Source organism: Ambystoma mexicanum, chromosome 5q (assembly GCF_040938575.1).
Source record: "Ambystoma mexicanum isolate Mex_15411 chromosome 5q, UKY_AmexF1_1, whole genome shotgun sequence".
Classification (NCBI taxonomy): Eukaryota; Metazoa; Chordata; class Amphibia; order Caudata; family Ambystomatidae; genus Ambystoma; species Ambystoma mexicanum.
In genome coordinates this window covers 982,199,098-982,211,301 of record NC_090933.1, presented here as the reverse complement: position 1 = coordinate 982,211,301, position 12,204 = coordinate 982,199,098, and the positions used below count along the sequence as shown (strand labels likewise).

General features: G+C 42.2%; 1 protein-coding gene across 1 annotated transcript in view; it reads right to left on the bottom strand.

The window, feature by feature from the left end:
- EMC2 (ER membrane protein complex subunit 2) overlaps positions 1–12,204 on the bottom strand; it is a 376,010-nt gene that overhangs the window by 237,609 nt on the left and 126,197 nt on the right. The window contains exons 6-7 of the mRNA XM_069621506.1: positions 6,386–6,471; positions 6,162–6,221 (exon numbers count right to left, since the gene is read on the bottom strand). Coding sequence (XP_069477607.1) covers positions 6,162–6,221; positions 6,386–6,471 — 146 coding nt within the window. The remainder of the gene's footprint in view (positions 1–6,161; positions 6,222–6,385; positions 6,472–12,204) is intronic.

The window sequence follows — 12,204 nt, the reverse complement described above, 5'->3', positions numbered from 1 at the left end:
CACAGTCCAGACGCGCTGTCATGGCCAGAGTGTTGCCCGCCCTGATGGTAAGCTAATCTGACCAAGATACTTTTCTGCCCATAGCCTCCAATTTACACCCTTCCTTATCAGGTGGGGCTGATAAAGGCGATGATGAGTTAGCCAGTTTTTTTCCTGGCTGCCATTGTGATTATGCAATCGGGCTTAGTATGTCCTCTTAGGCATAGTGGTGCGGTGTCGGGGGCTTTATATTTATTTTCTGACTGCGAGACGATTGCAGGTGTGGACAGAGGTGTCGACAATATCTTTGTCCTGGAGTCCCATATGGGATCCAAAAGAGGTATAGTAGTGATTGTTCTCCTGCGTTCGTCTCTATGCTCATAAAGAACGGACTTCTTTTCTTCTGACGTAACTTGAAAAGGTCTGCCGCCTTGCCGATAATCGTATGGAACAATACTAAATCTTCAAGTTGCGAAGTATCTCATGGAGAGTCCTTCTTTCTGGGTTTCCAAATGACTTAGTCGTCCCACTCGATTTTTGCGTGTCAGGTTCATGAGTAACCTCCCCTTCTTCAGGGCCTGAGAAGCCTCAGAATGGGGCCTCCTGCCAGTCTGAGACCAAAGCGGTCGAAGGCACCAATAGGATCCCTTGCCGGTGAGCGTGGTCTTGGTGTAGGCGAAGACCTCGGTGGGAAGGCTCTTGTCAGTGAAGCACTGCGTGTCCTGCTCCTAGACCTGCAAGGAGGTTCTGGTAAGTGCAGCCTTTTAGGAGGTCTGCTCTTCCGAGGGGTACTTCTTGGCGTGCTATGAAGAGGTGACTTGTCCCTCTGAGGAGACCTTGCGTCTATTGGTGTAGAAGATTTCTCTGTCTCCGCCGACTGTTGAATTCGTCAATAATCCTTTGCATTGACTCCATGAATGCTGGGTCGTAAGTATCTGTGGGCTCCTCTGTGGTGGGGTGCCAGGGAGGGCTATTCTCCTTAGGAGTGAGAATAGGTAGCTCCTGTAGTTCGGTGTCCGAAAACTCTTGCTGCAAAATAATGTCCGGAAGCTCTGTCATCTCTCTTAAAGGAGAGAATTGTGTTCCTATTGGCTCCTCGTGGACCTCTAGAACGTAAGGGAATGTGGACGTGGGGGTTGACAGCTTTGTTGGCGGTTTCATAGACTGTTTGGGTTTCGTCGGCGACGCTGGTTGCTTCGTCGACAACGACTTCTGCGACTAGGGAGGCTCCCTAGTCTCCGTCGACGAGAGCTTCGTGGACGAGTGATGGGATTTCTTTGTCGAGGATTGCTTCGTGGACGACGATTTCGATGAAAAGGACTTGCACGCCGATGACGAGGTTTGGAGAGTCGTAGACGTTTTTCGGCTTCGTTGACGGAGGGGTCATCAACGAGCCCTTATTACTGGTGCCGCTCGTAGAAGGTATTTTCGTGGATAATTGCTCCTCCCTCCCGATGAGTTTTTTAGAAAACGCCTCCTTACTTTTGAAGGTAGTTATTTTCCTCAGGATGCCGTTTTTTCTGGTCCCCAGAGCCTAGAGAAGGTGTGAGGGGCGTCATCTCCACCTTTCTCCTGCTTTTATGTGAAGGGGAAGTGCTCCGTTCCATTGAAGAGGACCTTCTTTTTGAAGTTTGCCTCTCAGATGGTTTTGTAGATGGTACAAGGGCTGTCTTGATAAATTATTATTATTCCTAATCAGAAGATTGTCTTTTTGACTCGAGGTGAAGCAAAAGTCTCCTTTGTCTGTCCTGCAAGGTTTTGTTGGTGAAGTTCTTGCAAATGTCGCATTTGTGGATGTTAGGCAGAATCATATGCAGTACCCTTTGGGAACACTACACACAATTAAGACTACAAGTGTCAGTACAATTTCACCTTCGGTACAAGCCTGTACTACACAGTAATGTGGTAGCAGCGGTTGAGCAGCCAGACTTATCTCAAGAGTAAAGTGAGCAGTACAATAGGTTACACAAAGGACTAGCAATCACAGTGATTCAAACCAACACTAAATCAAGGTTTCTTGGTAAATGAATATACATTTATTTACACAGTCATTTGGAAAACATTCCACTAGCAAGAGTAGCTCAATATCACAATCTAATACACTACAATACACAACCAATCAGTTTCTGAACAAGTTCAGCTCCCCTGAAGTGGGAGCAAAATTGCACTTCAGTTACTTAAAAAAGGGGTAGAAAGGCAAGGTTAAAAGAAAGATAGCACAAATACTTTGTAGTGGAAGGGCAAATAGTTTCAGTTCACTAGAACCAGCAATTCAATTCAATAGGCCTGGGCCAAAGTCAATGGTTCAGAGTCAGGAAAGCATAGTTCTGGTAGTAAACGGTTAAGTCGTTGCCACAGTTCTTAGAATAAGTCAGGCGAAAAGTTATATGTTGGTTTAGGGAAGGACAAACCTTCAAAGTCGGGAAAGTTTCACAAACTTTCACCACGGCCGAACAGAGTTCTGCAGCGCACTTGCACAGTTCCTTGTAAGTGAAGAAAAGCTGTAGCTGAGGCAGTTGTTCCTGGCAGTTCCTGCAGATCTCGCTGTTCCTGAGCTTCAGTCATGGGGACAAGAAGGACGACGTCGGGAGGTTCCTGCACTGCCCAGGGAAGAGGCCACAGGCTTGGCAAAACGTCAGTTTAAGGTGTGAGTGCCTTAAAGACCACAAACTGGTATCCTTCCCACTGGCTATCCAGTTTTCAACAGCACTCTGGAGAAAATTCGACCAGTATGGGGACGGTGTCCAAGCGACTTACGAGTTGGTTGCTCCCACCAAACTCAAGGGAAGAAGTTAACCTTGAAGGGCGATGGAGTTTCAGGCAATTCGGACCTGCAGGTGGGCTTCACCGGTGGACCAGGAGGTGCAGCAGCAGTCTTCCTTCAGCTCGTCTTCTGTTCTTTCGTTCCAGTGGTCGACTCTGCTTTCCAAATCCCAGAGACCTGCTTTTAAACAGTTTTCCCCCATTCATTCCAGCCTGGCTGTCACTCACACAGCACGGTGGCTGTCCTTGCTGGACAGCCAGCCGGCCAATCACGCCAGAATGCATTCAGGTCTCCTAGGAGACTAAGCACAGGGAGTTGTAAGGATTGGCAATCGTTTATTTTAGTATAGGCCCTTTTATTTTGACAAGACGCCACTAGGACTGCCTTATTATGATTTGATGGTTGTAGCTTGGTCTCATTTTCGATTTAGGTTTAGATTAGGCGTTTTTCCAACCTACCTATATGGTTTAATAAACACCCATGAACTGTGATAATTTGTGTCTGTCTATTCTTGATACCATGTCTTCCTTACACATGGCTACAATCTCCCTGTGGATGGGTACTTTAACTAGAACTGGAGTGTAACCATGACTAACAGAACTGTAATGTCAATTTTCTGGGACGATCGTGAGACACCAGTTTGCCCATTTGCGCTGCCAGTGATCTGGCGCAACATGCCAGCCTTAATGGTATGAAGATGTGTGAATGGCAAAGTGTTACATTTCGACATGAAAGGAGACCTTTGTCCTCACAAACGGAACACCATGTGCTTCGATACTAAATTGATAAAGGAATACAATTGCATTAGAATTTACCCCATAAAATTTTGACTTCGCAATTCAATTACAGGGATTAAAAGATCGATGAACACAATCTGAAGGATTTGATGGAATGCAACAATCAACCTAAACATTGGATCTATGCCTTGTAGTAAACAACATTGTCTTGCACACATTATGTTTGCAAACATTTTCAATGATTCCTTGGATGTATTCTTCTATTTCTAACTTGAATTTACAAATAGAACGACTTGGTAAATTCAAGACTAATAGTATTTTATTTATAGTGTATGTTTTCTCTTCTTTTTCTGAAAAGAAATTAAACTTTTATTGGTTGTGTTTGTGTAGGGGTGTGTGCGCGTGTGCGTGTATGCACATGTTCCTGGTTTTGCATTAGGTAAAGTGATGACATGGTACGTTTGGCTACACTGTGCACCAACGTCATGTCAGTTTTACATGTCGCTGTCAACTTGAGGCAGGTGATATGATTCAATGCCGTGGGGGCACTTGAACTTAGGTCGATGGATCAACGGATACGATTAGCACAAGATGGCGGTTTCCGACCCATCTGTGAGACAAAGGCAAGATGCATTGGAAACAAATTTGGATCGATATATGCTCAAAAATATATGCCCCATCAGTTGGGCAAATAAAATTCCTGTGAGAACGTCCCCTTTAAATTGTCCTTTGTAGTGTAGCCTAGCATACACATGCTGCCAAGCCATCACTTTTCCCACCTAATTTGTTTTCCCGGGAACATAAAAGCATTCAAAACCATACATCCAGAGAAGAAAAAGAGGCCCAATCGCTTGGAACATGATCACAACAAATTTACTATGTATGCTATCAAATCAGGATAACTATCTTTTTTCCTAACCCAGCAATGTTCAAAGAGACACAGGGCTAGATAGCGGTTTGGGCTTGGGAAACATTCAACCAAAAGGAGTGTGATCAGTTGGAGTTTACAATGTTCAGAGACATCTCTCGTGTTTCGCATGCATTTAATGCAGTTAGCTGCAACCAGGCCATTGCTGTGCGTAGTACAAATATATACAAAGGTTCTGAACGGAACTATATGCAAATATGTAAAGCCAGGCAGCGAGTCTATTTTCAGGGAGTCTTAAAGAGAGCTTTAACAAAGAATGCTGGAAACAAAACACAAAGTATGCTGGAGGAGCACGTTTCTATGGACAAGTGTAAAGGACGGGTTTTTTTTGCCCGAACAAATACTTAAACTTTGTAACAAATTGCATCTGCATCATGTTTTTAAATATAGGTTGGTTCCTTTCTTGACATCATAATGGATGGAGAGAGTGGGCATTGATGTTCTGCCCTTCAGTTTTTCCGTTAAAACGTTTAATTTACTCACTGTAATGATACTTGTTTTGTTAGTCCTTCGTCCCCTTTTCTTTAGAATGATGTGCAGAGCGCACCAGTTCAGCTACTTTAGTGCAAACTACTCATTCTTAAACATTTGTGCAGGAATACACTTCATTCTCCTGCCAGCATTTCATACCAGCGTGGGACACTGAAGATCAAGAACTCTTCTTTGAGGGGTTATGGAAGACGACCAACGCTGCTGCACCATCTCGCACATTAGCAGCCTTGGCAAACATCAATTTACAAGCTTTGCTTACTTTCTTTTCTAGATTACCACGTGTGGGTGGGGTACCATTTCTTTCCTTCGCTAAAAAGAACCTTCCACGCATTTTGGTAGCAATCAAGAACATGTAGCTGATGAACCATTAGCGTGTGTATTCTGCCAATATATACACATTAGTTATGTTTTGATTTGGCACACAGGTTGATGCTAAAACATGTACAAGAACAGGTAAACAATTTAAGGAATGGGCATGGCTCACCACATACAATCAAGGACTATATGCATTTTATTTGATCTTTGTGGATTGTATAAGAATCCGAAAAGCTATTCTTATACAATGAGAACAACCAACTTCCCGTAAGAATCGTGTTAATTCCTTCAACTAGAACTCTCTGGATTGGAAGCAAGAAACAAGACAATGTTCTGTCATGCTTGCCCTCACAAAGAAGACTAGTGGAGGTAAGAATTAATTTTATATTAGAAAACTGCCATTAAAGCTTTGGGCTAATCCTTTCACACTGGGATTTCCTGCCACCATTAAAGCAATACAAAACGCACCCAACAAAAACCTTAAAACATCCAATAAGCAAGATTCCACAACATTCATTCAGCATTCCTATTTGCACTAGGCTTTGTACCAAGGCGACAGAAACCCTTTCCTATCAAAAATGACCTACCCCTTCCCTTGACGAGTTGTTCATCTCATAAATGAGGATACGTTTTGGGAAACACTGAAGTGTCAGCATATCCAATAGATTGTACTGTGTGATCACTGGAGAACACAACCAAACGGATGAATGCAGATCACTGCTTACACTTCTGTTTTGGCTACTCTCCAGTCAATACACAGCTATATTTACACTGCCTACAGTGAGCTTGGAACATGTGGTTATCCATACATGTCAGCTGCTACCATATTTGATGTTTTTAAATTCGTGAATTTAAGCTACAATATGTGATTCGGACATGGTTTCTTTCGTAACTCTGCGAACAGATTCAAAACTGTACGTGTCCAATCAAATGGAAAGCAACTTACTCATGTTCATTTATGTAAAGCTCTGACAGTTCATGCCAAGCTTCTTGGTCGCCAACAAATCTGTAAAGAAAGGTTAAAAGAAATGTATTTTATCTGGTGGTAGGATGAAGACTTTACATGAAAAGCTTGGAAGTAAAGGGGTAAATAAATGCAAATTCCATTTTAATTAAAAGACTGATCAATGCATGCCAAAAAAAAGGAAAATCCTCTTGTAAAACACTCACTGTTCAAGATATTCATTCAGCTCACGAATGGCCTCAACATTTTTCCCCTGAGCCTTTCGAATGGCAATCTTGCGCTTTCTTGCTGCCTGGGGGTGGACATTAATACAGGATTAGGTGCTTCTAACTCCCAAGTGTTTATAAAGAAGGTAATTTGACTGTGCAAATTATTATCTCAATGGCAATGACATTCCTTAACAGAGCAACTTCGCTGCTTAGCTGGAGTTAATAAACAGACTATGACATCCTACTGCGAGAATGAAAACTCCACTTACAATCACATTACAGATGCTTTTCTTTTCGATGCACACACTCTATGCATCACTTCATCCAGATACACAATAGCCCAGATCAATGAAATTAGAAATCAACAGGGGATGCTGATCTTAACCAAAAGCGAAGTTCAATTTTTCTGTCATTCATAAGAACTGCATTTTAGGCTTAGGCGGTGGCCACTGAACATTTCCTGAATAATGAAACCAAGGCTGCCTCACACAGACGTTTTAATAGAAATTTGAGATTTTCAAACTTTAGTAAAAAAGTTATTCTGACATAGAAGCAAGTGAAGAAATATTGCACTAAAGTGACAAAAACGACGACAATATTGCAATTAATGTGAATATGGTTATGTGAAGTCTTTTGATTGAACGATGCATAATTCTTAGTTGCAATCAATCATTTCCTTTTGGGGGATACAAGTCAACATTCTACAATCGAGATTTGAGAATCATTTTTTTCGAATAATTTGTTGACATAAAATTGCCATCTTTTCCTGTGTGTCAAATGAATTCACCAATCGCTATATGGATGTTTTATGAATAATTTACAAAGACTAATGTACAAGTGTAGTTTGAAAATGATTGTGGGAGCTTGAACAAAAAGTGAAATGCGTTTTACCTTTAGTCCTTGTGCTCACTCAAAGAATACATCAGAATGACAAAACAGTAAATTACTGAAATAAGAAAAAAAGTGACAAGATTTACATGACAAAATTATTGTGGATCCTACATACGTTTGCTATTGCAGGGCATACATAATGCTTAATTTGTGGTTGTGTTTGACAGAGCTTGGCTCTGGCAATTATTTCTGAGCCCCAGGACTTATTTTCTCATCAGTTTGATTATGATGTGGTGTTTCACAACTTTATTATTGTAACTGCCAATCACATAATATACACCTTAAGAATCAGAGAAAAATGTAAATGATGATTGTGGTTAAAAGCACACTTAAACATTTGTCTCATGTCAAGACACCACGAGTATGTTATTTTATGTGTATTTTGATAGGTATTTGTAAAACTCACGTCTGCCGTAGTACATCCGCTACCACAATAAGCCGATGGGAGTTACAGTGCCAACCCCATATATGTTAGCAGTATGGGGAGAAGCCATGGGTGGTAGCAACAGAGGGCTGAGAGCTGCCCATCCTGATGTGTCATGGGCGTTTTAGAAAATATTTAAGCCACAGCACTATTTTACAAATTAAGCACTGGGCATACCCATTTAAGTTTGCCATTTTCCTGTTTTGCTTGCCTTATACACAGTGAGGTTTGATTTGATCACTCTGGCATGGGGCCTTATTTTTATTTTCCCTAACTGGATAAAGAGACTTTCCCTGATGAGTGCTCACCTGAACTTTCATCAGAAAAGCAAATACCAACTGGTCACCTGAAAGATCCAATTGCTTCATGGTCCGGTAACCCTTCAATGAACAGCTGTCTGTGATGGCTCCATTGGTTGTTGGCCGCCCTCTTGTAATTCTGGAGGTCTACCTCCAGGGATCTCCATATTAGAAACCCTGGTGGAAATCACGTACTGAGTTAATATGTCAGACATTTCTCGTATTAATGTAGTGTTCATCCCCGTTCCAAGTTATCGGCCCGAGCGAAGCGAGGGAGGAGAACGAGGGCTCCGGCCAGTTATCCCTTGAGGCAATAACTATCATTGTTCAAGAGAAGGCGGGAATAGTGTGCCGGAAATCCCATTAAGTACCTTATGATTTCTTGTGGGAGAGCCTCTAGAAGATTTAAGGAGTGGTCTTGGTCGGCGTAGTGGGTTGAGAATTGGTTAATGCAAGTATGCTGTCCGTTTGTCTTGTGTTTTCTTTTATATAGCGCTTTAATCCAAGGCGCTTTACAGTTTAACAACACAAAAACATCAAACATAGAAGCAATAATAATAATATACATGAATCAAACCAGAAAAACAGCATGTGGAACAATCTGCATTAGAGAAGGAAGAGAAAAGGAGGGGCAGGAGAGAGAGGAAAAGGGAGTAAAGAGAGTAGTAGGGAGGGTGGAGATCATAGGCCAGACAGGGAAAGATAAAGGAGCAGGAAGATGGTATTGGGAGGAAAAAGAAGAGGAAGGAAGGGGAAAGGAGTTATTTCAAGGAGGCACGGAAGGAGGAATAGGTGGACATGGAGCGGATAGTGAAAGGAAGGGAATTCCAATGTAGGGGGGGCAAGGAGCTGAAAGGAGCGGAAACTAGAAGAGGCACAAGGAGGTGGGGGAACAGAGTAAAAAGAGACCAACAGAGCGCAGGGAGCGAGAGGGGTATAGAATGAGAGAAGAGAGGAGAGGTAAGTAGGGGCAAGGTCATGAAGAGATTTAAAGACAAGACAAAGGAAGTGAAATTTAAGTTGGGAGTGTACAGGAAGCCAGCCTAGATTGGAAAGTGAGTTGGAGATGGAAAGGGGCGAGAGAAGACAGAGGGTAGGGATGGCAGAGTGGTAGAGGGATTTAAGTGGGTGCGAATGGAGGTGGAGAGACCAAAAAAAGAGAAGAACAGTAGAAAAAGTGAGAAAAGATGAGGAAAGAGATTAAGAGTTTGGTAGCATGGAAAGTGAGGGAAGAACGGGCTTTATGAATAATAAAGAGGTGGTAGCGACATGTGCGAGTAGTAAGGGAAATATGGTGAGTAAAGGAAAGGAAGAGTCAAAGTAGGGTCCTAGATTCCGGGCATGGGTGAAAATAGGAAGATCAGAAGGGGGAAAATGAATAGAAGGAGGGGGAGAGGTAGGAGGAAGTGTGTTAGAAGGGAAGAATAAGACCTCATCTGTTCGAGGCTTGGGTTATCATATTTAAAAGAGTTTCAAGGTGTTTAAAGAAGTTGAAACAGTTAAAGCGACAGGATTTCTATAGATATTAAGGAGTGCTATGACACCCTTAGGTAAGATGATTTTTACCATTTGCGAATGCTGGCTTGGGGTTGACCAAGATTGCAGTTTAAGACCCAAACTAACTTTAATCGCTAGCATTAACCCAGATGTTGGACGTCCCTTTATACCTACTTTTGCTGGAAGTAGGCTAATATTGTGATCATTCCAGATAGGTTGATCAGTCAACCAAGTTTCTTGGAACATCACTATATCAAATAGTTTAATTGATTTAGCATTTTCGTTACACAAATGGGAATGCCCTTGTGTGTTCCAACTAGCAAGGGTCATCAGTTTCCATGTGTCAGTTGCAGCTAGTTATGTATTGGTGGGACTCCATTGCGCTGCAACTTGTTTGGTTTCATTAAATGGCACAAATGGAATATTACGATTATGTTTATTAAACATCCTACTTTGCGAGCGCATTTCTACATCAATAAATTGGTTCATGTTATTAGATGGACTATACACTGTAGGGTCTTGAGCCACCACAAAGCTTAACATAAATAATTCCATCTTGGCTTGCACAATAGTATTCCTCACCACACCTGAACAAATCCACAAACTTACAATTGACAAGTCATTGTCATTCAAAAATTCTACTTGATTAATATCTGTAGACGCAATATCTTCCAGTTTCTGTAATTCTGCAAAAATAGCAAGTACGCTTGTTCAGCAAAGATCAGCCGAACGATATGGCAAAGGGCGACACTTCATTATTAGACGATGATAATGATTTGGCCTATTTTTTAAGTATCAACTTTCACACTTTTAGGATCATTCTTAATGTGAAGGTCAGTTTCTTGCATATGCAAATTCGGACCTAAAGGAAGCGTTATGAAAATTAGACTGTGTTCATTCTAGATTCAACAAACATCTTGCCCCTTGCCTCTCCTTTTGATGCACATTTTTGTTGGTCTACTGGTATGTGTCGTTTTGATTTGATTTATCAGACAGGAAATCTTCTATTGATCTTTGAATTTCTGCTATAATTTGTGGTAATAAGGCTTTACCTATTGGATCAATTTTGTGGACAGCTATTATTTTTCTTATCTTTGGATGCTGTTTTGTTGTCTACATCTATAGGAATAGTCGCTGGTGGTCTATTAGAACTATCCTACTGGGAGACGTCTAAAGCTGATACCAAGTCGTCTAGTGGAGGGTAGCTGCTTGGAACAATATGATTTCAAACATTATCTCGTTTAGCACAGACCATGTTTCTATACTTATTGATTACAGCTGCACTCGCAATCACCTTTTGTTTTTTGGGTATCTGAATTGTCTGTATAAATTGTTTAATGTTAAATTTAGTAGTAGCCTTAAGTACTTTTTCATTTTTATTTTGTGTTGGAGTCATTCTTTTTTTCCAAACTGTTTTCCATCAAACATATTATAAATCAGTTGTAACAACAATGCTTTTTGTGATGGCTTATTCAAGTCAATTATAACTTCACTGGAGGTAGCATGCATAGTATTAGCTTCTTCACCTGGCCTTTGTTCTCTCAGTCTCAAACTGAGGACGTATAACTTGCGCAAAAGTAGGGAGTATTTCTCTTACTAAATATAGAGGCGTGCGTACATCTAAGAGTGGCCCACTCATACGGGGAGACATTGGCATCAAGTTATTTGAGCAAAATGGGTCGCTCGACACTGGCATCATATCGTTTTGCAAGTTAAGCATCCATTGCATAATCTGATCTATTTGTATTGATTGCTGGGTGATTTTATTATCCAAGGTCTCAAATAATTTGGACAAGGATTGAATTGTCACGTTCATGGCAGCTGGTGTCATTTCTATTAGAGGGGTTTGTGCACTCTGTGAATCATGCTTGATAAATGGAGTCTGCAAGCCACAATGAGACACACTGCTTCTATGCGGCGTCGGTCGAGTAAAGGAAAGGGACAGTGCTATAGATTCTTGGATGGAATTCTCAAACATATTGAGGGACTGTGATAAAGTGTGAGTGGCGAGGGGCATCCGCCCTTGTGGGAGAAAGTAAGGCGTGTGTCTCTTTTTTTTTATTCAGAAGCGCCAAATTTCCCTCCTCTGTCACCTCGCCAACGTATGCAGGAGCCTGCTCGTTTTGATCAACAGCGGGCACCACTAAAGAGTCTGGAACCTCTTCTGCTTCTATGTTATTATCTGAAGCTACTTCTTGAGTGACTAGATCGACTGTCGCAGAATGTGTAACACATTCCACTTGACAATTATAGTTTTTAGCACTATATAGTAGTAGTAGTAATGAAGGGTCGGTGACACCTGCAAGTATTATGGAATCGGAGATGGTTCCATTGTAATTTCTCTGCAGTTTCTCTGCAGGATCCCTCCCGATGGGCTGGCCTCCTCCACCACTTCGATGAGCTCTTCTTCAGAGGTTGTGTCCGTATCCACGATGGCCACCTGCCCCTCCCCCTCCTTTTCCAACGAGGACTTCGCGGGGGTCTTCTCAATGGGCCTGAAAGACGACTCCCTCCGCGGTGGCAGGGCGACTCTGGATCCTGAAGTCGCCTCCACTGGCGTAGCCTCCACAGGCTGAGCCAGGGCCGCTGCAACATCCTCAATCGAGGTCTTACAAGGTGAATTAAGGCCATCGTCACCTTCTGTACGCCTGGGGCTTTCACCTTGGGGGGAGGGTCCGAGCCTCGCTCCCCCTCTGCCGGAATCT